Below are 27,172 nucleotides of genomic sequence, written 5' to 3'. Positions count from 1 at the left end.
AAAAAAAAAAATCTAAAACTTAAAAAAAAAAATGGCAAAAGGACTTGAGCACACACTTCACTAAAGGAGACAGAAGAATGGCAAATAAGCAAATGAAAAGATGCTTAACGTTATTAGTTATTTGGGAAATATGAATTGAAAAGAAAATGAGACACCACTACAGCCTACTAGAATGGCTAAAACTCCCAAACCGACAATGCCAAGTGCAGATGAGGATGCTGGACAACTACAGCTCTTACATATTACTGTTAGGAATATAAAATGATACAGGTACTGTGGAAAACAGCTGACAGTTTCTCATAAAGTTAAATATATACACTTATCTTACAACCCAGTAATCCTACTTTTGGATATTTACCCAACAGAAATAAACCTTTACACACAAAACCTTTCAGCAAATGTTTAGCAATTGTAACTATGTATAAACATTGCTTAAAACTGGAAAGAACCCAAATATCCTTCAAACTGGGGAAGGGATAAACAAAATGTGGAACATCTGTACAATGGAATACCACTCAGAAGTAAAAAGGAATGAATTACTCTGCTATGAAAAACAGTATAAAAATTAAAGATAGAAACTACCAAAAAAACCACCACCATATGATCCAGCAATCCTACTTCTGGGTATATATTCAAAGGAAATGAAATCAGCATCTTGAGATATTTTCACATGCATGTTCATAGCTACATTATTCACCATGGCCAAGATATGGAGGCGACTCTAATGTCCATCAACAGATGAATAAAGAAAATGTGGTATATACATATAATGAAATATTATTTAACCTTAAAAAAATCCTGTCATATGCTACAACATCAATGGATCTTGAGGACATTATGCTAAGTGAAATAAGCCAGTCACAAAAAGACAAATACTGCATGACTCCACTTATATGAGGTATCTAAGGTAGTCGAGCTCTTAGAAACAGATAGGTTGTCGGGAGAGGGAAATGGGGAGTTATTCAATGGGTATAGAGTTTCAGTTTTGCAAGATGAAGAAGTTGTACAGATTAGTTGCACAACAACATGTATCTTGTTGGTTAACACTATGGCACCATACACTTAAAAATAGTTGAGATGGTCAATTTTCTCTTATGTGTTTTTTGCCACAATTTAAAAAAAAAAGGGAGAACATCTAGATACATTGATACTACTAACACAACATGGATAACTCTCAAATGCATTATGCTAAGTGAAAGGAGACAGACTCAAAGGCTATTTACTGTAGGACTCCCTTTATATGACACCTAGAAAAGGTAAAACTGTAGAGACACGAAAGAGACCAGTGCTTTCTAGGTCCTAGGATAGGCTAGGGGTTGACTACAAAGGACACAAGGAAATTTTCCTGGCTTACGGAACTGTTCTATATCCTAGCTGTGGTGGTCATACAACTGTATGCATTCTTCAAAACTTGACGAAGTGTACGTTAAAAAGGGTAGAGTTGGTATATTGCATAACGGTGATGCGGTTAACAGAAATAAAGAAGTGAGGAATTGACAGTTGGTGGGAAAGAACTGGACTTTGAACATGGTAACTTTGTGATGCTGATGAAAACAATCCAGGAAGGGAATGGTTGAAATTGTTGAGGGAGGTTGATACATAAAGGCCTCCCCCCACCCCCCACCCAAAAAAACCCTGAGTGACAGTTGCATGTAGGATGTGCGAGAAGGAAGAGAAGCCATCAAAACTGAAGAAAACATAACCCAGAAGCAAGAGGAAAACCAGATGGTACAGTGTCTCAGAAACCAAAGGAGGAGGACATTTTGAGAAGGAAGGGGTGGTGGACAATGGTAAGTGCTGATGCAGGGTGAAAGAGCCTGCTGGTTGAACAACTCAGAAGTCAATACTGACGTTGGTCGAAGCACGTGTACTAAGTGCTACACACTGTATAAGACTGGGTATGAGAAACTGCAAACAGAGTGACACTTCTATCTTGTCTGAATGGGCTTCAAGAGAATTTCGGATTTTAGCTGAACTCCATCTGGGCATTTGTGAGAAAGTGGACCTTTCTATAAGCAGGCAAGTGTTTGCTTGTAGGTAGATCTCTACATACAAGCTTATCACATGCTTTTGGAAATGTTCCATGTCAACATTCAAAAGATTGTGCTGTCTTGGAAATTAAAGTTAATGCAAATTTACCCATGCAGTCAATAACCATTTGCCAAAGCAGCACTGCCTATGGATTACACATGTTCACCCTTTATATAGTACAATACAGTATCTTTCAATGAAAGGGAGAGAGACATAGCGCTTCGTGTCTACGGAAGCTTACGTAAATCTCCAGTCAAGTATTGGAGTTATGGTTGCTGTCTGAGAAGTGTTGGCCTCTGTGCTATGTGTCCGTGTGTGGAGGTAGTAACATGTGTGTGGGCTTGTCTAAAAGCTCAGAATCCCAACTCTTGTCTTGAACATTCAAGATTTCATCAGGTTCTTTTTTTTGTTTTGTTTTAAAAGCTTTGCTGAGATATAATTAATGTATCATAAAACTTGCTATTTTTTAGTGTAAGTCAACGATGTTTAGTGTATTTATTTGTGCAGCGATTGTCACAATTCAGTATTTATTTATTTTAAAGATTTTATTTATTTGACAGAGAGAGACACAGCGAGAGAGGGAACACAAGCAGGGGGAGTGGGAGAGGGAGAAGCAGGCTTCTCGCTGAGCAGGGAGCCCCATGTGGGGCTTGATCCCAGGATACTGGAATCATGACCTGAGCTGAAGGCAGCTGTTTAACCAACTGAGCCACCCAGGCGCCCTAAAAGATTTATTTATTTATTTTAGAGAGAGAGAGAGAGCAAGCGCGAGAGAGCGCACGCACGTGCACACACACAGCAGGGGGAGGGGCAGAAGGAGACGGAGAGAATCTCAAGCAGGCTCCCCGCTGAGCATGGAGCCTGAAGCCGGGCTGGATCTCATGACCCTGAGATCATGACCTGAGCTAAAATCAAGAGTTGGCTGCTTAACTGACTGAGCCACCAAGGCAGCCCCACAATTCAGTTTTTAGATCAATTCTAATATCCCAGAAAGTTCCCCATGCCTGTTTTAATCTTTGCTCCTGTCCTCAGTCCTAGGCAACCACTGATCTATTTTTTTGTCTCTGTTGTTTTGCCTTCTTTCTAGAAATCTCATATAAATTGAATCATTCGATATACAGTCTTTCTGAGTCTGTCTTCTTTTGCTGGACCTAATATTTTTGAGGATTATCCATGTTGTAGCAGGCATTAGCAAGTAGTTCCCTTATAGTGGAATGGTATTATTCCATAGTATAGAAATGACATGTTTTGCTTATCCATTCAGCAGTTGATGGACATTAGGATTGCTCCTGGTTTTTTTCCAATTATGAATAATACTGCTGTGAACATTCATGTACAAGTCTTTGTGTGGGCACATGTTTCCATGTACTTATTGCTAGCTATTCATATATCTCTTTGGTAAAAGGTCTATTCAAATTTTTTGTCTATTTAAAAAAAATTGAGTTATTTTGTCTTACTGAGTTGTAAGAGTTGGTCTGGTTCTTAATGGCAGACTAAGAGTCTGGATGGAATGTATGCTCTTTGAGGACAGGTTAATTCTCCCTACCTTATGCCTTCACCTGCCACCATCACTAACATCTTCCCAGCCTACCTCTTCAGCACTCATTTCTTTCATCTCTTTCAGGATCAAAATCGCAGGCATTACACTCCATCATGTACTATTACATCCTCTTATTAATCTTATCCACCCCAAAGTCCCATCCCTCCACCATGTCCTGTAACACATTTATTAAAAACAAACTCCCAGTCACTCTCAACCTAGTCTTTAATGTCTCCCCCGCTTCCTCAGGAACTGAAACTCTGCTTTCACTTGAAGACCACAGTGTCTTTGAAACCTGCTGACTCACAGGGAGGAGGGCAGATGACTGCTTGCTTCCCAATGCCATACTCAGATCCCTGTCCCCTGTCATCTCTCAATAGCTGCCAACGCTTTCTCTTTTGAAGTCTATGTCCTCCATTAATATTATTTTTTGCCTACCTTGTTTGCTGATGTCGCCAGTTTACATTTTTTCCCTTTTCAGTTGTTACCTTCAAGGACTGAAAATTCATGTTTCTCTACCTCCACACATCACAGTCCTCTTGACTTACTACGTGCAAATAGAGTAGGAGTACTCTCTATCCCATTCAACACCCAGGCTCCTCAGCCCACTCTAGACCCCCAAATCATTCAAATCACTCAGCTTTCAAGACTGTTTTTGTGTACTGAGTAGCAGTGGACCCTGATGACCATACCCCATTTCTTCCTGAAACTTTCTCTTCCTCTCACTCTCATGACAGCCTCTTCTCCAAGGTCTCCTACCTCTCTGCTTTTCTCCCTCATTTCCTATGTGTAGGTTCTCCTGAGTAATTGTTTTTGGACTCTAAAAAAATCTGTTTCTACCCTTGACCTCTGCCATGGACTGAACTGCAGACCCTCTACCCCTATTCATATGTTGAAACTCTAATTCCCAGTGTGATGGTTTTAGGAGGTGGGGTCTCTGGGAGGTAATTAATTTAGATAAAGGTGGAGCCCCCCCGATGGCATTGGTACCCTCATGAGAGGAGACACCTGGGAGCTTACTCTTGCTCTTTCTCCTGCACGAGGACACAGTACACGCCAGGAAGAGAGCTCTCGCCAGAACCCAACCATGCTGGCACCCTGATCTCACACTTGCAGCCTCTAGAACTGTGAGAAATAAATGTCTATTGTTTCAGCCACCCAGTCTGTGGTATTTTGTTATGGCAGCCCGAGTTGAATAAGATAACTAACGAGATTGTACAAGCTGCAGATCCACATTTCCAAATGCCCAATGGACCTTTCTGCCTGGATGACTTACTCCCAAGTCAAACTCCGTATGTTCAAGCATCAATTGGTATTTTTCCTCATCAACCAGCTTTTACTCCTTTGCTTCACGTATGTGTTATTGCACTAGCATATAATTTTGCTCATCTTTGACTTTTATCAATTTCTTGCTAAATATTGTTATTATCTCTGAGATGCCTTTCCTTCCATCTCTTTTCTGTTCTACAGTTTCTGTATTATTTCAAGTTCTACCTCAAACTTCATCTTCCTGCATCTACTCCTCTCACAACAGAATAAAGAATATTCTCTCTTACAGAATAAAGACTGTAGTGTTATCTGATTACACTTTACTGTTTCCACATGGCCAGAGAAGAAATTCCAGACTCCCTAGTTTGCTTTCCAAGAACCTCTATGATCTAGGATGAATATATTTTTCCCAGTTTATCCTCAGAACTTCCCTCTGTGCCTTCTATTTTTGCCACATCATCCACTGCTTCCTGTTTCCTTAGAACTTTAAAGATGCATATATTTTCCTGCCCCTTGGCCTCACCTGGACTGGTATTTATTTCACTGCCCATTCTATCCTTTAAGGCCTATACCAAGCACCACCTCCTCTCCCAGGTGGAAGGGAAGTGAGGAATCTGGCTGCCCAGGTGAGTGTCTCTCCCACCCTCAGGACGCAGTGCACGTCTTTTGAAGCTTGTTCGATGAGAGGATGACCTTTGTAGATAAAGAAGGCACATTTCTGGATTTTTTTTTTTTTTTTTAAGTAGGCTGCACGCCCAACATGAGGCTTGAACTCACCACCCGACCCTGAGATTAAGAGTCACATGCTCTACCGATGAGCCAGCCAGGCACCAAGAAGGGCACGTTTCTAGTTGGGTGCAGGGATAATGCCCTCACTGCTAGGCCTGTCTCAGGTATAGCTTTCAGATTTCTTGAGGGGGAATTCAGCTGCCCTTTTGCGATGAGTGGCTGGACTAATCCCAGTCTACTTTGTGTGACAGTTATTGATGGATATGCCTTCTCTTCTCTGCTGAGCCCAAGTTCCTGGAGGACGGAATTCAGGCCTGGTTCAGCTCTGGGATTTCCTAAGGACCTAGGATGGTGCCCTGCTAGACAAATGTTTTTGATAAACGAATGAATTTATGAAAACAAACTATGGGTTAGACAATCAAGGTCATTTATACTTACGAAGTAACTGAAATTAGTGGTGTTGAAGGTTTCCTTTTTTGAAAAAATAAAATAGCCATAAAACTACTAAGAATGTTGGGTATGAAAGTAAAAGAGGAGAAGGTCAGGGATGATCAGTACATTACCACATCTGACTTGGTGGTAAACTTCTGAGTTTGCAGACTTTCTAAAGCCATCCACTTCACGGGCAGCTTGGCACCTGTTTTGTTGTGTACACTATAGTATTCTTTATCATACATGTCTCTGGCAAGACCAAAATCAGCAACCTTGACAGTGAATTTTTCATCCAGCCTATGGAAAGGACAAAACTTATTACTGGTGGCTGAAACAGAATAATTTACAGTGATGCTAAATATCTACAGGTCAGAACAAGGACTTCATATCTGAAATCCATAACTTCTGCAGAGTGGGCTTCATCTGGCCTCTACTGATTAACACTAAATTACAATGGAATTCTTGAATAAAAATGCTCGCCATTTATATTACAAATTCAACAGGCCAAGGAAAGAGATCAATGAATGATGTGGCATAAGAAAACCCCTTTTGCTTTAATGGTAATAAGGTTGGTCCCCTTCCTAGCTTTCCTTTGTTGCTAGATCAAGTATGCCAACTGACTACCCCAAGCAATCACAGATCTCCATTTGTTATTTTACTAGTAATGCTCAGCTTTGTGGGGGAGATATGACAGAGGACTGTTATTCTACCTTTTCTTTCTCAGATGGGCCAAGTTATTACATAAAACTCATATATCCCATCACTGAGGTAACAGAGAAATAGGATACCTAGTAAAGCCTCTAACAAAAACAGCAAGGCTCAACAAAAACCAATTTCCGCTATCTGAGGCCATGCATCCTTTGTTTAAGCTGGCTTTTATGTTGTTACATTGACCCAAACCAAGGTAGGAAATTAATAGCACAGCTCTCTCAGTCACACATACCATAAGTCATGCATCAGTGCCATGTGAGGAAAGCAGTGAATCCATTACAAACTGTTGACTGTTGAATTATACAGCTCAGGCAGCCAGACACAAATAAAGCTCTTTGTATATTCATTCCCCAATACCATTTTTGGTAGGGCTTCTGCAGGCTGACTTCAAATCCAGTCTTAGGAAGTTGCAATATGCTGGTATTTGTGTTACCAGCCCTCTCCTTTCAACTGTAAAATGCTGAAGATCAAATTCTCCCTCCCAAACACTAATGCAGTGTGAAACCACAACATTGGGGGCTACTGGTGGGAAGGGAAAAGAAAAGCAAAAGCACACAACAGCTGTTTAAGACCCCCTCTGGAGAATTCCTTTTAAATTCTCCATTTGATAAAGCCTGAAAGCCCCACCTACCTCCCCAGTGCTTACATATCGATTTAAAACTGTGACAGAAATAAAGGACTTTTGCATAAGAAGAGAACACATCCTCACTAGTCTTCAACAGTGGGAAACAGATTCCTCTTTGTCACTTAATTTCGACTGTGGGCACAGAGATTCTTATACTTACATACAGTTTCTTGCAGCCAAGTCTCTGTGGACAAACTTTTTGCTTGCAAGATATTTCATGCCTTTGGCTACTTGAAGACCAAAGCCAATAAGATCTTTTACAGTCGGGTTCTGCAATCAAAGAGAATTGAAAACGCATTAAGCTAAGCATCTAATGATCTAGCTATGATCTCAGAATTCTGAAATGTTTATAAGAATTATCTTGTTTCAAACAGTAACTTGTGCCTTGTTGATGACAGCAATCATTTATTAGGTATTTATTATTTGCAAAGCACCAGGCTAGATGCTTTTGTGAATTTTGGCTAATCCTTATACACTTCTTCAGGGTGGATTCCATTTTCCAGATGGGGAAATTCAAGTGTTTTAAAATCATTCTGGTATGGTGGGGCCAACAGATGGAAGACCACTGCCATTGAAAAGATAGCTAGTTACTCACAATTCCCAAGGGGAGGGGGCACGCCATGCCAAACAAGGCTACACAGGGAAGCACCAGGGTTGGTCTAGGAGGCAGAGGGAGCAAGGGGAAAACATAGGAAAGAGCTTGTTTTGTGGTTTCTGAGGAAAGGGAGGCAGATTTAGGATTGGCTAGTTTGAATAATTTCAGCAGGTTCTGGGGTGTAAGGACTATCTGCTGTTGTCTGGTACCTGGCCCTGAAGTGATTACAGTAGGTGGATAGTGTCTCAGAGTGTGAGAATTCTTTAAAGGAGGTGATTGGGGCATGGGCTCTGGATTGGTTGGTTTGCTTATGAAAGAAGGAATTTAAGTTGTTTATTATCTCTGGGAATTTGCTAGCTCTGGGAAGGTCAGGTCCTCCAAGGTCATCAAGGAACCAGAAGTCAGAGCATTAGAAATAAGATGGAACCACAAAAGACCCCTAATAGCCACAGCAATTTTGAAAAAGAAAAGCAAAGCTGGAGGCATCATGATTCCGGACTTCAAGCTATATTACAAAACTGTAGTCATCAAGACAGTATGGTACTAGCACAAAAACAGACACATAGATCAGTGGAACAGAACAGAAAACTCAGAAATGGACCCACAGCTATATGGTCAACCAATCTTCAACAAAGCAGGAAAGAATACCCAATGGAAGAAAGACAGTCTCTTCAACAAATGGTGTTGGGAAAACTGGACAGCCACATGCAGAAGAATGAAACTGGACCATTTCCTTACACCACACACAAAAATAGACTCCAAATGGTTGAAAGACCTAAATGTGAGTCAGGAAACTATCACAATCCTAGAGGAGAATATAGGCAGCAACCTCTTTGACTTTGGCTATAGCCAACTTCTTACTGATACATCTCCGGAGGCAAGGGAGACAAAAGCAAAAATGAACTACTGGGACTTCATCAAGATAAAAAGCTTCTGCAGAGCAAAGGAAACAATCAACAAAACTAAAAGGCAACCAATGGAATGGGAGAAGATATTTGCAAATGACAAATTGGATAAAGGGCTAGTATCCAAAATCTATAAAGAACTTAACAAACTCAATACCCCAAAAAGAAATAATCCAGTTAAGAAATGGGCAGAAGACATGAATAGACATTTTTTCCAGAGAAGACATACAAATGGCTAACAGACATATGAAAAGATGCTCAAAATCACTCACCATCAGGGAAATACAAATCAAAACTACAATGAGATCCCACTTAACACCTGTTGGAACAGCTAAATTTAACAATAGTGGAAACAGATGTTGGTGAGGATGCAAACTGGTGCAGCCACTCTGGAAAACAGTATGGAGGTTCCTCAAAAAGTTAAAAATAGAACTACCCTATGACCTAGCAATTGCAATACTAGGTATTTATCCAAAAGATACAAAACTACAGATTTGAAGGGGTACATGCACCCCGATGTTTATAGCAGCATTCTCAACAATAGCCAAATTATGGAAAGAACCCAAACATCCACTGACTGATGAATGGATAAAGAAGTGGTACACACACACACACACACACACACACACACACACACACACACACACACACACTGGAATATTACTCAGCCATCAAAAAGAATGAAATCTTGCCATTTGCATTACGTGGATGAAGCTAGAGTATATAATGCTAAGTGAAATAAGTCAGTCAGAGAAAGATAAATACCATATGATTTTACTCATATGAGGAATTTAAGAAATAAAACAGATGGCATTAGGGCAAAAAGCTGAAGCTAATGAAAAGTGGCATATGTGGCTATGTTGGGGAAAGTGTTCCAGGCAGATGGAACAGCAAATGCACAGGTCCTGAGTTAGGAGAGTGGGTGGTAAGTTTGAAGAATACTAAGGGACTCATTTGTAATTAATTCTTTAGTGTTTGCCTTCTAGAGTTAAAACTCCATGTGGGCTGCTCCTCATTCTGGCCTCTGTGCTTTGCTGTTTCTGGCACATGGTAGGGACTCAAAGATGATTAAATATACATATCAGAGGGATGGTAGATCAAGGCAGCTCGCAGGACAGGTAAGCATCAATGCCCCTGGGAAACCTTTCTAGTACCACTATCTTCCCACCAGGATAGGGGATCTTGAGGTACAAGTGAATTGAATCAAGCTCTATATATCTGAACGGTGCAAACATTTTACATGTGCTTCTTTAACTAAATGCTTTTAAAAAGGTTCAAAACAGGAACTTTTGGAAGGCTGGCTGGCTGGCAGCTAGTTTACCAGTTAGTAAGCTTGGTAATATACTTACGTGAGTCTCATTTCTAATGAAATTTCGAAGGTCTCCATGTTTCATGTATGGTAGGACCACTAGTGGAGACCCCTCACTTCGAAGGCAGATTCCCAAGAGCGAGAGAACGTTTGGATGACTAAAATCTTTCATGATGATTCCCTCGGTCAGAAACTGGGAAACTTCTCCTATGTCAGTGATTCCTGAGAAATCCAGCAGTGGAGACATTAACGTCATTATGGACCAATAAACACTTTGTCAAGTTCAGATTGGGGGAGTTATGGAATGTAAAACCACACGGGTGAATCTTGTCCTGATATCCCATCCTCAGAGTGTTTAATAATAATACATTTGAGTAAATGATGTTACCCTGTAATGTGCCTTCAAGTCACCTGCAAACTCTAGCCGTTAGTTTGTCTCATACGGAAAAAGGAGAGGGAAGCAGGCCAGTCCATTTCTGCAGTGACTGTCTAGGGCAGGGGTCGGAAAACTTCTATAAAGGGCCAGACAGTAAATATTTTTTGGCTCTGTGGGCCATTTGGCCTCTGTTGCAAATACTCAACTCTGCCAATGAGTGCGAAAGCAGCCACAGATAATTATCAATGGAACAATCATTGGGCCAGAGTTTTCCGATCCCTGGAAGAGGAGGGTTTGAAGACCAACGGTTGTCATATGGTATCTAAGTAGACTTTTCTGTATAACAGTTTCTAATCATGTCCAGATAGAGATCCTGAGGGCCTGACACTAGTCAGCATTGATGAAAGGTTAATGACCTTTAATTTATTAATCTGACTAGTATCAGTGTCGGTGATGATATTTTTTTTTTTACAATGCAATACATTCTGAGACCTGGAAGTCCTCATGTGGATGGAATAGAGATTATGTGGATGGAATAGAGATTAACGCACACCAGGGACAGATAAGGATTTCTTGCTGTTAGGATTGTTCTGAGTACAATGAGCAGTAGTGCCATCTTGTGAGGCAGATTTACTGACAGTCATTCTTAATCCTTCACTGTTTGTATTTAGGTTTCATATAAGCTGTCCCATTAATTACATTGTGGTCAGACTTCCAACAAAATCAACCATATAGAACACTGCTCAGCATGGGGACTTATGTTAAAAAGGTTGAAATACTCTGGCAATAACTTATCTTGGAAGAAAACTTTTCACTTGTGCATTAATAGCTTACTAATTCTGATAAAAATTTGTAAGATAGTCGGTTAACAGTTTTCAGGCTACTGCAAATTATAAGCAGAAATTTAGCAATATGGGTAGAAAAGGCAAACACACTGACTTGGCATGTGAGACCTGTCAGCAAAGGTGGCGCCAGGAAAACTCTAGTATGACGAGTACATTGGGTTGCACAAGATTTATGCCTTAATTATGGCTCCAGGTCATCAATAATCTTAGTTAATATCTGAAAGCATTCCCTGCTCCTTAAACAGAGTATACATTCCATTTAACAAATATTTCCTCAATAACATCTAAAATTAAAAAAAAAAATTCTAGCATTGAAAGGGGGTAAGTATCACTTGTTTAGGAAGTTCATTTATGTAGAATACCCTATTCCCCCCCAAAATGCAGATAAATGAGATATTGCCATACTTATGATTTTTCAGTTTCTGCTGGCATATTTTTCTCCTGTTTGTCTTATTTTATTTTTAAGTCTAATGAAAGTTGTGGTAAAAAAATAAATATAGTAATTTCTTTGGGTAAAATGAGTCATTACTACTGTATGTGCCAACATGTTTCCAATAGTTTCCATAAATGTCACTTGCAAAACAAATATTATAAGCCAAACACAGTTAAATGACACTCAGTTCATCCAAGAACGTCATTCTCCAAACTCCTATTTATGAAGGCTCTGAGAAATAATTTCTGAGGAAATATTTTAATAAGAATTTAGACCAAGCAAATTTTCAGGATTAGATCCCTAATTCCAGCAGTAGCTGATTTTTCCACAAGGGAAAGTATAAATCAACATTTTATTATGAACTATTTATTAGTAAACCATGAAAGTGTACTCCATTGTTAAATAAAATATCACTTACTATTCAAGGATTTCACAGCACAGTGAATTTTCTTGTCATCATTGTCCAACAAAGTCCCATGGTATACACACCCAAAATGTCCTACATGAAAGGGAATTTGGTTAGTGCTACATTTTAATTAGGCAATTATTACTTGCAAAGCCCTTCATGATCTTTATTTCCTTCTTTTTCCCACCTGGCAAAAAAAACGCAGTGTTTTTTATACTACTGATTAATTGTACCACCGTGTGTGTTTGTAAAATATGTAGATGTAAGGTATTTCACCCTAAGATATAAGCAATATGATTATTTAATACATGATAAAAAAATTTAGGTGATGTAACTGTTATTAAAGGCTAATATAGCAAAATATTCAACCACAGCGGACACTGAACACAGGAGTAACATCTGCCTCATAAAATAAATTTATTATTTTTGGGGCGCCTGGGTGGCTCAGTTGGTTAAGCATCCAACTCTTGGTTGCAGCTCAGGTCATAATCTCAGGGTCATGAGATTGAGCACTGCATTGGGCTCTGTGCTGACTGCAGAATTTGTTTAAGATTCTCTCTCTCTCTCTGCCCCTCCCCACTGTGCACACTCGCATGCTCTTTCTCTAAATTAAATAAATCTTTTTTAAAAAAGAAATTTATTATTTTTAAGGATCAAATAATATCTTTTAAATGTGAAAATAAGGTTTTATCACATGAAGAAATGCAATAAAAGAAGCTCCCTCTATTCCAGTAAACTAAACTGAAATAAAAATGTTACCATTAGAAATAAGATCAGCATTATAGAATAAGGATTTCCCCCATTAGTCACCGGTTAATACGTAATCCAGGTTGGCAAAACTGAAAGCCAACTGGCCAAATGAAGCAAATTCATTCTGAGTCATTCCATCTAGTTCTCTCTGGCTTTAGCCACATCACTTTCCAATGGGAGCCTTTCATCCAGTGGCAGTAATTTTCCCCAGAGGTGCCAAATGTCTGATAGCTGTGTAAGTCACTCATTAATTAATTCATCCATCCAGCCAAGATTCCCTGAGTTCCTAGTATGTGAGTGTCAGGCATTAGCTTACCCTTTTGTAATGTAAAGATGAATAAAATAAAACTTATGCTCTTGAGGGCTCATTTTCTACTGGGAAAAACATATAAATAAATAATACTTAATATTTACAGAATCATTAATGGCTACTACTTCCTAGGGGAATAATTGCCATTTTTAGCACCTTTACTGATGAAAATTAAAAATTCTAATTTTTACGATGTATAGAATTAGAACATAATTGGTGAGGCCACATACTCTAAAACTGGTGCAATTTCTGGGATTTATAGGCTAGTAATAGAACTATGTACTACTCTGATGTAAAACAGGCTTGTTAACAGTACAGCTACTATTCGGGAAGGGGAACGTGCTAAGGATTAAGATCTGGAATCTGTTATAGAAGAATGTGTGGGTGCTGTCACAGGAAAATGGGAAAGCCTTGTTTTCCTATAAGGCACATTGTCCCATCAGCTTCTTCTGCATCATGCTGGCAGATGCCTGCTACCTTTTGCAGCACATACAGAATAAAAGGGATCAGAGGCCATTCAGTATCAACGGCAAAAGCTTTTCAGAAAAAAAGAGAAGAGCGCAGTTCATTTCCTGGCTTCTGCTTGCTTTCTTTTCCTGCTAAATATTTCCTCAAACACTGTGTATGCAAGCTGTTATTGCTGCTCTGGCTGGCTTATTACAAATATTCATCCTCTTTGTATAAAGAAATTGGAGTGCATTGTAGAGATGATATATGTTGCTTCAGATCAGGGGAATGCTATAAATTCCATCTTTGATGCTGTCCAGCGGGGTACAAACTGCTATAAACCAGGACTTCATAGAGTTAGTCACTGTTCTGAGGGTAAAGAAAGACTAGAGGAAGATATGAGTAAAAATATTGGAACTTATGATTTTCATAAAGAAGTAAACTGCACCTTCCAAGAAACTAGAGTTGCCATTATGAAAAAGATGAGGAAAGAAAGTGATTTATTTTTCTTATGTTTAGGAGATTATCAAATTGCTTCCCTGCACAGGGGCAAGTCCCCATGGATATGATTTGTAGGGCCCTATTTCTGCAGAACAGAAATCAAGTGCCTTGTTATCACTGCTCTGTCAGTTGCTTTCACCATTGTCTAAGCTCCTAATCTGCAAAGGCAGAAGATAAAATGCTTACTGGAAAATTGTATTTCACAAAAAGCTGAGTGGAAATACTTACCTCTTCCTATGACTTCATTGAAATGCACAATCAGGTTACTCGGCCCAATCACTACATGCTGGACTGCCTGGACCAGCTCTGGATTTAGAGCACTGAGGTCAATGTGGACAGTATTTTGCAATAATGGACTGGATATATCAGAGTCCCCACTAGTAAGCATGGGGGACAGGTCCGTCAGAGGACACTGTACTTGTCTGCATGATCCGTTCTGAGATGAGTTAGGAAACTGGTCTGCAAGGTAAAGCAAAATTATTAGAGAACAAAGTGAAACCTCACTTAGTGGAGACTACAACAGGGCAACAAATTAAATTAATAACGAAGTCTGGATTTTATAATTTAAGGAATGGTAGTTTTGTCGTTGAATGAGGCTAGAAAGAGCCTTTACAAAGGAATTGGTTTAATAAAAATGATAATTTGGGAAAAGATACTGGCTTACATATACAAGAGTTGGAACAAAATGTGTATAAATTTTCTTTTAAATAAACTAAGCATTAACTTTGAAACCTTGTTTACTCTCATTTCCTTAGACATTTCTCTTTTCATATATAGCAAAAAGCCATGCTTGAGGTTTATTTTTTAATATACTATATTCTTAAGATTGGGAAGCAGCAAAAGTAGTTTGCTTTTGAGAGACGTTTGTTAATGGAATTAATTTGTATTGCTCAACATCTATATGGATTCCTGGCCAAGGAAAAGTATAGTATAGTGAAATTAGAAATATATAATGGTTAAAATTTCAGAATTGAAGGCTTTTCACATTACTGGTAAACTCTCCCCTGTGTGGTGATGATGCCAGATATAATGGGATCCCCCTGTTCAGAGAAGGCTAGAATTGGGTTAGTGTGCCATCCCCACTGCTTAGTTGAGGGCACTTCTAAAGGGATCAGCATTCCTTCTAAGTTGATCTTTACAACCAAAGCTCTATTAGAGCCTCAGGCAAGGTTTTCTACTGCAAGGTGAAGCTTTTTCATAAGAAATTGTGGGGCTGAAGATAAATTTCTTAGTGAGAAACAGGGCAGAGAAGCCACCAGATGCTTTGCCCTTTCCACTGGGAATCCAAACACCAGGGACAGGGCATCATATCTGCAACTGATGAAGATGAACTAGGCAGTTGAAGTATATTAGTACATAACATGGGGAGAGGCGAGAGGGTTTGGGAGGGTCCCTGTTGGCATTAAAAGATAATATAGCTTGTTTGCAAATGACTAGGAAAGTCAGAACTTGAGAGAGGGGCATAAAAAAAAGTTGATGGTACTCCGACTATTCCTAACCCCGTTTAAGCATTCTTAGTATTTTCCATAGTGTACAGTTTGGTTAATATCAACTTGGCTAAAGCAGTAAATCTCAACAGTTGTTCCTCAAAAGCTTTGGGGGCCACTTATAATTACAGTAACTAACTGGAGATAGGACAGATACATCCTTAAAGGAAGGATGCAGAACCTCAGGTGAGTACCTGGAATGTTGGATGGGCGAGGGAAGAAAGAAGCTTAGCTGGGTGCTGGGGTTCTTTTAATCCCAGAGTCAGGCTCTTCAAAACGTCCCCAGGGGAAAGAAATGCAAATAAGCCTCTCTGAGCTCATTTCCTTCACCTCACTTTCCAAACCTTTGCACCTGGAGATCAGAGTTCTAAATTCTCAGGGTACAGAGACTGAGGGAAATCCTTGGTGAGATACAGGAAAAAAAGTCCTCTTGCATAGAAATTCTAGTGGCCCATAGGCTAAGTTCAAACACGTGCAAACCCGAATTTAAACCACTGGTGTGAGATTCTGTTGTAATGCCACAGAGAATTCTGGGTCTGCAGAAGACTGATGGGGAGGCTGTCTCCACCAGACATAGAGAGGAATGCTGTGTAGCTGCCTCTTCATTAGCTGCTGGCTGCGCATTCCCTCATTCTCATCTCTCATGACCTTCTTTGGTCTATTTTACTTTTCCATGTCTTGAAAGTTCAGCTTCAATGTAGGAAAGATGATGAAACTCAAGCTTCTCAGCAATGTTGAAAGAGGTTTGTTCAGTAACAAGGTTGAAGGATTAAATGAGTTTTTTAAAAAAAAATACGTGTGAATTATAATGATCTCAGATTAGAGCTATTAAGTGTGAATATAAAATACTAATAGATGTAAATTTCAAAGCTATAAACTGGGTTTGATTTGTTCATGTTGTTAAGGGCATGTATTTTCAAAGGCAATGGAATCATGTGGGCAAAGACAGTATTTATGTGTATCTCTATAGAACTAATGTAAGCTTCAAAAACTGAGAGGCCGTGAGGGTTGAAAAAGTTAAAATATGAAGTGCCTCATTGCTCTTGTACTTGTTTTGATGAGCAATTTCTAGTTTTCCAGTATCCCCAACCACCTGTGACTCATTTTATTTGTCCAATGGTAAATATTCAACCAGGGAAGTGCCTGTACTTGACTCACGTCCTGAAACTTCTAAAGATAAAGAAGCAGATACAATACAGACATTTTGCTTTTACCAGGAGACTTGAAATAAAACAATGTGAAATTCTCTGGTTAACCTGACCAGTATTAGGCCTAGTGTTTTGCAAAGCAGAGGGTGTTATCCACTCCTTTTTAAATGGCATGACTGAAGGTTTTTATTGGATAAGACTCAGAATATATTCAAGTCCTGGAATGTTGGTGCGTAAAAGGCTGTGTACTGACAGCTCACTGAGAATCCTTTAAGGGGATACTAAAGGTATAATTTTAATGCTTGAGGATTCACAGGTAAAAAAAAAAAGTATCAGTGCCCACTTATATTTAAATAAATATAAATTTTGTATCTTAAATCTTCTGGGGTTGTTAAAGAGAGCTTCACAACTTCTTAGCATTGAACTCAGATGATAAACATCTTACCTTTGCCCAAATGGATTTTAAAATTAACATTTTTGTGAGAAGAAAACTTAAAGACTCTAAAGATCTAATGTAATATGTACACGAGCCCATTTAAAAATAAGAGCCATGTAATTCTGTGTCAAATTAAATACTTCTTTGGCCAAAGAAGAGGTAAATACTTCTTTTTTATTTTTATAAAAATATAAAGGCAAAACCAAAAATAAACAACAATGCCACAACCCACTGAGGTATATGTATAGGTATTTCTTAGAACGATAAACTGAAATATACCTTCTGGAAAAGTAGCTCGGTAGTCTACAGATTCATTTGAAACCATTTCTGTCGTTGGGCTTACACTTCGGGCACTTACAAGCCTATCCAAATGAGGAGTGTGTACTCTTGCATCATAGCGAACTAATTCACTGCCCAGATCTTAAAACAGAGAGAGAGAAAGAGCTCATTAAAGACTTGGCTATTATGGGTCCCAGTAGACCCTGACCCAGTGACCAGAACTCATGGGTTTGTGGATTGCATATAAAACAACACACATGAATCGACGGCATTTTAAAACTGTAATGACTGTATACTTCAGGTAACTTCTTAAAGCAAATAGTAACAACAAAAAAAATGCACCTTTAATTTGCTTTCTCCTTTTCAGCCACAGGAAAAGCCCGAGTAATAATAAGACTATTAATGATATTGAGATAACACCAACAATCAATCCTGTGAAATTCTGATCTGGCTGAACAATTACTTTTCCAAGGACGGTTGAAGAAACTGCTTGCTTCCACTAAAAATGACAAATACAGAAAAGTCAGAAGTTAGCCATGATAAATACAAAATATACTACACAGGTTGAATCACTCTCCTTGGACCCAAAGTACCAGCTGGTTATTAATGTCCTAGAAGTGACATAATTGCCTTCAGAGCAATAAGATATTCCTCAATTCTGTTTCAGTGTTCAAATAATTAGGGGCTACTGATCCCTAAAGTACTTTTGTTTGTACTTGTAACTAGGTATTAGGGATAAAAAGATAAATAAAACCCAGTTTTTGGTCTTGAGGAACTAAATTATAGAAAGGGAGACAAACATAAATAAGTGATAACACAGTATGAAATATACCTTAGAAGTATGAATAATCAGAGACCACGGGACATTTACTCTATCTTGAAGGATTAGGTAGGGGGCAGAGAAGACTTCCCATAAAAGGTAAATAATCACATGGAATAATAAAGTTGCAAAATATTTTTATTTCAGTTTTGAGACATAGAAGAAATCTTTGAGGATCCTTCTGGCTTTAACATGGTATGATTTTTAGGATTTATGGTCCTTTTGAATTTTAAACTCTGATATCATGATTCAGCCTTAAATTTTATAATATTTTTGTACTTTCCCATTTCATAACTCTCCCCCCCCCTTCCATTTTATAACTTTTTAGAAGACTTCAGGAATCCTTTAAAATTCACTCATTCTTGGATAAACAAAATGTGGTATATCTATATGATGGAATATTACTCAGCCTTAAAAAGTAATAAAGTTCTGACACATACTAGAACCTGTATGAACCATGAAAACATGCTAAGTAAATAAGCCAGACACACAAGGACAAATATTGTATGATTCCACTTACATGAAATATTTAGAATAGGCAAATTCATAAAGACAGAAAATAGATTAGAGGTTACCCAGGGCTGGGGAAGAGGAGGGAATATGGCAGTATGGCTTAATGGTTCCAGAGTTTCTCTTTGGGGTAATGAAAAAGTTTTGGAATTAGTGGTGATGGTTGCACAATATTGTGAATGTAATTAATGCCACTGAAATGTACACTAAAAAATAGTTAAAATGGCAAATTTTATGATACATGTATTTTGCCATAATTTAAAAAATTAATAAGGTAATAGAACTGTACACTTTAAATGTGTGAGTTGTATGGTGCAACATGAAAGAAGTTTACAATAGTTTAATTCCTATTTTACTTTGTTCATGCATTTGAGGTCACTGTGGAGAGCAGCAGTATGTTGGCTCTGGCCTCCTGGTACAAAGAGGTGGGGGGAGGGCACTGAGGGGTGTGCCCTTATCCCTCCTGAGAGTTACAATAAATTTTGTCAAAAGTGGGGCATGATGGAGAGGGAGTGTGCCTAGGAAGGACTTTTGAGATCCACCCTCTAAAGCTTGGGAAGGAGACAGTTCAACAAAAACTCACTAATTCTAAAATAACAACTAAGAATCGAGGCTGAGCTGATGAGCCAAAGCCAACACACAAATGAGCTTTAATGATTTATTTTAAGCCTGCAAGTGACATAATTACACTGGCATCTTTGTTTACATCATGAGAGAAATGCAGGAATCCCACCTCTATATTTAGCTCGTTGTTCAATTTCAGCAGGTCACTGGGGACCTTGCATAAAACGGCTTCAGAATCCGAGTATATAGTCTCACAGCTCTTATTTCCAACTTTTAACACTTCACCTTTAACTGCTTCAGGGTCAATATCATTTCCCTGAAAGAAAAAAAGAGGTTGTTAACACTTCACAGTTTTGTAGGAATGCTAACAATTGTGAAAGAACATAAATATACTGCAAACATAGGCCATGTTGTTTGCCAAGACATATGATTTTATGATACTCATTTGCATGGGAATTTGGATAGTTGCGAGAGAGCATGATCATTTGGGGGCACTAATTAGGATTCACAGCATATTGCTTTTTATGATTTTTTTTTTTAAGATTTTATTTATAAGTAATCTCCACATCCAATGTGGGGCTCAAACTTACAACCCTGAGATCAAGAGTGGCACGCTCTACAGACTGAGTCAGCCAGGTGCCCTTATAGCTTTTCTATCAAACTGGATTTTAGAGCAAAGGAGAGATTTTTGTTCCACACCCTTCCATCAAATGACCTCTTACCCACAATCACCTTATTAATGTCTTTAGGGGGTATCAGTGGTTGGCAAAAGGGAAATAACTTAGAGATGCAGTTGTTGCACTGACACTGCCTCATGCAGTGACACTGAACCTTGGCTTTACTTTTAGAATCACATTGAGAGAGCTTTACAAAATACTGATGCCTGGGTCCCATCTCCAGAGATTCTGAACTAATTGATCTATGTTAATATATTCCTTTTGTGTTTGAGTTGGGCAGTTTCTTGTCATCCTTCCTGCACAGCTGAATCTTACACATAAATAAATTCATTTTTACAGAAATTCCTGAGATGTTATATGACCCTCATTATGATTTCAGAGCATGATTACATTATTTTGAACACTTAGTTACATGAGGATTTAAAAGAAATTTTGCAACTTGACATATTTAGTTAACTGAATTTAAAAAATAGCAACATTTTGTTGAAGAAACCAATAATTATCCTTGGGAAAGAAGTGAAAATGTAGGCACAACTTCTCATATCAAGACTTAATGAGTACAGGGGCGCCTGGGTGGCTCAGTCGTTAAGCGTCTGCCTTCGGCTCAGGTCATGATCCCAGGGTCCTGGGATCAAGCCCCACATCGGGCTCCCTGCTCAGTGGGGAACCTGCTTCTCCCTCTCCCACTCCCCCTGCTTGTGTTCCCTTTCTTGCTGTGTCTCTCTCTGTCAAATAAATAAACAAAATCTTAAAAAAAACAACAACACAGACTTAATGAGCACAGTGATTTATTAAAAGTTAAAAGGATAATATATAAAAACATATTACTATTTTACTTATGGACAAAGAGCAGCCAGTAATAACTATAGTACTGCTACTTTGTTTTATGTGATCTTTAGTACTTGGCAAACTGCTTTTATATACATTGTCTTACATGGATTTCAATAGATTGGTAGGTCAGAAATCATTCTGGGGAAAGAAGTTAGAAGAAAATACTTCTTTCTAACATGAATCTGGAGTCTAAGAAAAAAATGGATAGAGACAAACCCTATCTTTCTATTTTCTAGATATTTCTAGAGGCAGTATGTGTATGCCATTGAAACAGGTCAGCCACACAGGGCAATTCAATGTAAAAGCACATAAATCTAACAGGTCACTTTGGGGCTTCAAATGACAACTTGTTGGTTAGGTCTGAGGAGGGGTAAGGCACGCACTCACATATTGGAGGGAATTCAGGGAGTGACAAAGAAAAGAGATTAAAGAGCTGCAGGGCTTGATTTATGAGGGAATGACTAAAATGTGTCTTGCTTGCTTAGAGGATAATGAAGGCTGGGGGAAGGGATGAACATACTGCATTTGCACTTCCAATACTCCTTCTTTTAGGCACAGGTCTCCTTGGATGTTGCATAAAGGCTTCTCTAAAGCAAAAACAGACCACTCAGCTAACATTGAACCCCTTTTCATTTGTGCCTAGTAGGGAACATACAATAAATGATGACATATAAGTAATTACTATCAGCTTTGTATGTGTAATTGTTTTAATAAAAGTCTACTATCCAAGATGTCACAAAAGGGATACTGGCCATCCACTATTATATGCAGAGGGGTCCAAGTCAGAAAAAAATAAAAATCGATATAGGGTACTTTTTGTCATTTAAAATAAACATATCTTGGGATGCCTCGGTGGCTCACTCCATTAAACATCTGCCTTCGGCTCAGGTCATGATCCCAGGGTCCTGGGATCAAGTCCCACATCGGGCTCCTTGTTCAGTGGGGAGCCTGCTTCTCCCTCTGCCTGACACTCTCCCTGCTTGTGCTCGCTAGCTCTCTCTATCTCTCTGACAAATAAATAAATAATCTTAAAAAAAGAATAAACATATCTTTATGGAGTTGTGGGAAAAATGCATGTGTTTAGAACTTTTTAAATTTACTTTTTATTATTTAATATTAACTATTATTAAATAGAAGAACATAAAAATTGGCTCAGTTCTTCAGTCATTAAAATGGTAATATACTCTTTTAAATAAAGCAGCACAGAAAAAACTTTCTGGTCTTTAATCCCCTGCACACATAGAGCAATTTAGAATTATAATTATCTCATTTTGTCTTGTAAAGACAGCCCCCTCTTCCCCCCGGGTTGGTATTATTGTCATTCCAGCTTTACACATTCAGAACTAAGGTTCAAGAAGGGACTAGGTCATGAAGCAAATCAAATTCCATTTGATCTACTGTGTGTTAGACACAATTCTAGTTACTGAGAAGATAAAGACGAACAGAGGTTTTTCTTTTCACTATACTATTAAAATAAATATATTTCTTTTCTTTTTTTTTAAAAAGATTTTATTTATTTATTTGACAGAGAGATACACAGCGAGAGGGGAACACAAGCAGGGGGAGTGGGAGAGGGAGAAGCAGGCTTCCCGTAGAGCAGGGAGCCCAATGTGGGGCTCGATCCCAGGACCCCGGGATCATGACCTGAGCCGAAGGCAGACGCTTAATGACTGAGCCAGCCAGGCGCCCCAATAAATATATTTCTAAAGTGAAAACTTATTACTCCTAATGTGTTATGTTAGGATGTCCCTTATTCCTTTCATCTCCAACTCTGGCCAGGTGTGACACAGTGTTTCTATCTAGGATTCAGACTTGGGGACCCATGTCTGAGCTGGTTACAGAACACAGTGGATGGTGGCAGTAGGTAGAATTTCAAAAATAGCATTATTTGTAGAGGGAGGGATCTTACAAGATTTCATATATCCAGGTGGCCACAAGATTGAGTCGGAAAGCAGCTAGAGCAGTGAGGTGCAAGTTGGCAGAGGACCCAGCGAGGCAACAGTCCAGGGAGGTTGGCAAGCAGAAAGTCAGTGAGCTGGTGGTGATAGGGTCAGGAGGGGGAGATTTATACTTCCTCCAGAGGATAGGAGCCCCTCAGTTTAGAGAGTAGGCAAAAGAACCTTCACAGAAGCCTTCAAAACTGAGTTCCACAGGATGTTAATAGGCATTTGCAGAAATTTCCTGGTAATTTGGGAAAAGCTGCATGAACTAAAATTAAAATGGTTTCTTCATTGGCTAGTTGGGGCACCGTGAAACTGCTGATCTTCCCGTCCCCTTTTCCTGGTTTAGCTGACTTCTCCAGACTGGACCTCTGAAGCATCTCTATGACCACATACATAAATATGCTCCAAAATAACATAAATCCCCAGGTCAGTGTCAGGCAGTCTTTGTTCCAGCATTACATATTGTACTTCTCTACTTTCCATAAAATATGCTCATGCACAGAAAGTCACATAATAAGATAATTAGGGAAAAGATAGGGTTTCTTTACAAATATATAAAAATCAATTCTGTTTAAAGAGTTTAGAGCTCTCTCACCTAAAGAACTGTATAGATATCTATATACTATATGATAGAAAAGTTTCTCTATTATGAAAGGTATTTTGGTATACATTAAATGAAAGTTGTTATGAAAAGCATTGTAATCTACTGTAAAGATGAAATTTGGAATCAAGAGACTTGAGTGTGAGATCTAGTTCTGCTATTTGCTCCCTAGGTAGCCCAAGACAAATCACCTAAGCTTTCTAAACCTACGTTTACTTATCTTTAAGTGGGGATAATCATTACTGGACCTCTAAACTGCACAGGTCTGAGTCTGAAATGAAGTAATATATATCACAGTACTATGTTAACTAATCTTCCACAAAAATGTGAGCTGCTGTTGACATAAACATGGTGCCCTGGTGTGTACTCCAAAGGAGATGTCTATTTTTGATGACCACTATCCACAATTGGTCCTGACTAACTTGGAACCTTGGCCATAAACTACCTCCCACATCGATGGGATTTCTGGTTCATTCTGAGGAATGACTGATCCTTGGTCTCTCTTACATTCTCTTGATCCAAACTTGGCTGACCCTCTTGGTCATGGTATACTGCAGACTGAGGCAATTCTTGCAACTAGGGCTGGAGACTATCACAATCTCTTTTTATTTTATTTTGTTTTTATTTTAAAGATTTTATTTATTTGACAGAGAGACACAGCGAGAGAGGGAACACAAGCAGGGGGAGTGGGAGAGGGAGAAGCAGGCTTCCCGTGGGGCAGGGAGCCCGATGCCGGGCTCGATCCCAGGACCCTGGGATCATGACCTGAGCCGAAGGCAGACGCTTAACAACTGAGCCACCGAGGTGCCCCTCACAATCTCTTTTCAGCCAGGGAATTCCTGTATGCATGGCTGCTTGAGGACCATGAACTCCTCCTGGCAATAAGGAGCAACTCTCTCTCTAAACACATAATTCTCTCCATAGCTTTCACTGATGGAATACAAACCTACTTCACACTCATGTTTTGAACCGTAATTGGACAAGCACAACATGAAATAAAATGGCATCCTTTCTTTTGATAAAAACAGTCCACTGCATGTCTGGAAGAGGCCTTTTCTTTCTTTTCTTTTCTCATGCTTTGCTTTCCTTTGTTTCTGTCCCAAGAGAGGCAGAGGTTTTAATGTGATCCACTTTAGAAACTGATAAAGGGTTAAAGAGCTGTCACACAATCTTTCCTTACACCTTATATTTCCTCTTATATATAAAGCAAATGGACTATGGGAGATTGAATGATGATACCAAAATAATCCCTCTAAATCATCCTTTTTCTCCCCAAACTGCCACTCTGTGAGATGACAGATGTTATACCCTTGTTAGAGAAAAGAGTCATTTTGTATGTAGAGAAAAAAAGAAAGTGTTTTGTGTCTATTTCCAGAGACCCCTTGGGCCATGTTGGGAACAGCACCGAAAGGCTAAGGACGATGTCAAATCATGTTTTTCTAGGTCCAACAATTTTGTAGGACATTGAATAATGGGTATTTAATTTACAGAAAAAGAAGTTTTCTCTTCTATATAAGACTGCTTGGAAGGGTAGATAAAGAACCATTTATTTCTAATCCTTCCATCAGAGGTAGAGGAACAGAAAAATAGAGTTTGGGCATAAAAATATTTGCAAATAAACCTTTGTTTTCATCAAGAAAAACCAAATGGAATCTTTCAAATGGCAAACACAGTAATTGTTGAAAGCAAAAGGTCACACTAGATTAGTTTTATTGAAAAAAAAAAAGAAGTGATAAAAGCTCTTTCTCCTTTTCTAAAACTAATTAAAGAAGCAGATGAAAGAATTTTGCTGTGGTAAACATGCTGTTCACTGAAGCAGGCTTCCATTTAATTTCATGCTGGGCTTGCTTAATTATTGTACAAAACACAATTCGAGGTTAGTAAACTTATATGAGTATGAACGTGTGCATGAATTTGGCTGTAGATAAAATCTTGTTGAAAAAGCAGAAAAACTTCAGTAGAAATGTACTGTTACTTAGATGGAGATGATCTACGGGAACTTATATCTAAACAAGGACTATCCTATTACTTTGTATTTGTTCATATTGGCATCCAGGCTATCTTTCAGGGGAAAAGTTCTGAATGTCTAAAACAACATGGTGAAGGGTAAGTATTTTGCTGTTTCTTGTGACTGGGGCTACCGATAAAGTCTTGATCACTTTGCCATTTTATTACTACTTGATGTAAAGATGACTGAAGTGATATAAGAGAGCTGTACTCTAGTCTTTGTTTTGCCACTGTTCCATCACTTGTCAAACCACTTAATCTCTCTGTGTTTTATAGTGTTCTTTGTTTGCAACAGGCTGGGTTAGAAAAGATAATTTGTTTCTCCAATTGAATTACATTTAGAGGCTGCTATATTCCTACAGTAGAGGAAATCCAGCTCCATTTAGAAATCAGCTTAGAGATGACCATACTCAGATACAAAATTCCAAGTATTTCACGGAAGTACAGAACTACAACTGATGCATTTACTTTCATGGTTCTTACCTTTTATCTTATAACGAGCACATTTAGGTGTCCAGGGAAATGTATAACAGCAGGAGGATAATGCATTACAGGCAGCCTATTTAATAGATTGTGTCCCACATTTGCTACTTATTAATACACACACAAGAATTTTTAAATGCTTCATTAAAAAGAAGTCCATGATTATATTTAACTTTTAGTCTTACGCCAAAAAGATTTGTTTTTCAGAGCTTAGATATTTGCTGATGTAGTATAAGATAATGACCCAGTACAACAGTTCTATTCATACAGCTATGAAGTCAATTAAGTTCAAGTGATGATTTCAGAGAGCATTTTTAAGCATTTCTTACCTTAATTTCCAGTACATTTTCATTGCCTATTGAGATCATCACTGGCTTTTCAAAAGGCTTAAACACGGGATTATGTACATAAATGAGATCAAAGTATTTGGAATGGATCCCATCTAACATGAAAAAGGCTTTGGTTTCCAGAGGGAGGTGCAGATTCAGCTGTTGCAGTGAAGGAGTTGTACAGCAGATGATCTCTGAGCTGGAGCGATGCTGACATGCCTACAGTAAGACACAATTATCCATTTCAGACAGAAGATAGCTTGACAACATCAATAGCAACTTCCACAGTTCACTGTTTTAGACAATTAAAAATATATAATTTTTGAAAAAAATCTGCATTTAATTTACTAATGTTGAAGAACACATTTCTGGTAACATGATAGATGCAAAATCATCCAAACAACACAATCTTTAAAGGAACACAGAGCTTCACTGGCCTGGAATAAGCTATACTGATCAAACTGAAGCTGGCTGTCCCTCCATCACTGTTATTTTCCTTAAGATGACAGGACAGTCACCTGGAGGGACTGCCTCTTTGTTTATGAAATACCAATGGCAGAATGAGAGCTGGACTTTGTGTGGTTAGAAGTCCTTGATTCACATCATACTTTTAAAATAAGTTGTGAGAATCCAAGCGAAGCCCTTAGTAGGAGACTCAGTGTCCTCAATCCCGAATTAAGATTAAAATGTTATTCACAGTGTGTGATACTGCATGGTAAGTGCTTTGCCAACTACCGAGCACCATACTGATGACATTGTAAGTAGCTCTGTAGTCAGGTCATCTTATTAGTGTGTTTCAAGCTATCAATTTCTGAGTGCCAGGTTCTGTGCAAAATACTTTAT

General features: G+C 38.7%; 1 protein-coding gene across 1 annotated transcript in view; it reads right to left on the bottom strand.

The window, feature by feature from the left end:
• MET (MET proto-oncogene, receptor tyrosine kinase) overlaps positions 1 to 27,172 on the bottom strand; it is a 114,990-nt gene that overhangs the window by 6,124 nt on the left and 81,694 nt on the right. Inside the window, exons 11-19 of the mRNA XM_036103937.2 lie at positions 26,330 to 26,548; positions 19,628 to 19,774; positions 17,907 to 18,063; positions 17,565 to 17,705; positions 14,443 to 14,673; positions 12,219 to 12,299; positions 10,187 to 10,368; positions 7,498 to 7,607; positions 6,133 to 6,298 (exon numbers count right to left, since the gene is read on the bottom strand). Of these exons, the coding sequence (XP_035959830.1) occupies positions 6,133 to 6,298; positions 7,498 to 7,607; positions 10,187 to 10,368; positions 12,219 to 12,299; positions 14,443 to 14,673; positions 17,565 to 17,705; positions 17,907 to 18,063; positions 19,628 to 19,774; positions 26,330 to 26,548 (1,434 nt within the window). The remainder of the gene's footprint in view (positions 1 to 6,132; positions 6,299 to 7,497; positions 7,608 to 10,186; positions 10,369 to 12,218; positions 12,300 to 14,442; positions 14,674 to 17,564; positions 17,706 to 17,906; positions 18,064 to 19,627; positions 19,775 to 26,329; positions 26,549 to 27,172) is intronic.

Source organism: Halichoerus grypus, chromosome 12 (assembly GCF_964656455.1).
Source record: "Halichoerus grypus chromosome 12, mHalGry1.hap1.1, whole genome shotgun sequence".
NCBI lineage: Eukaryota > Metazoa > Chordata > Mammalia > Carnivora > Phocidae > Halichoerus > Halichoerus grypus.
This window is presented reverse-complemented; position numbering and strand designations above follow the sequence as displayed.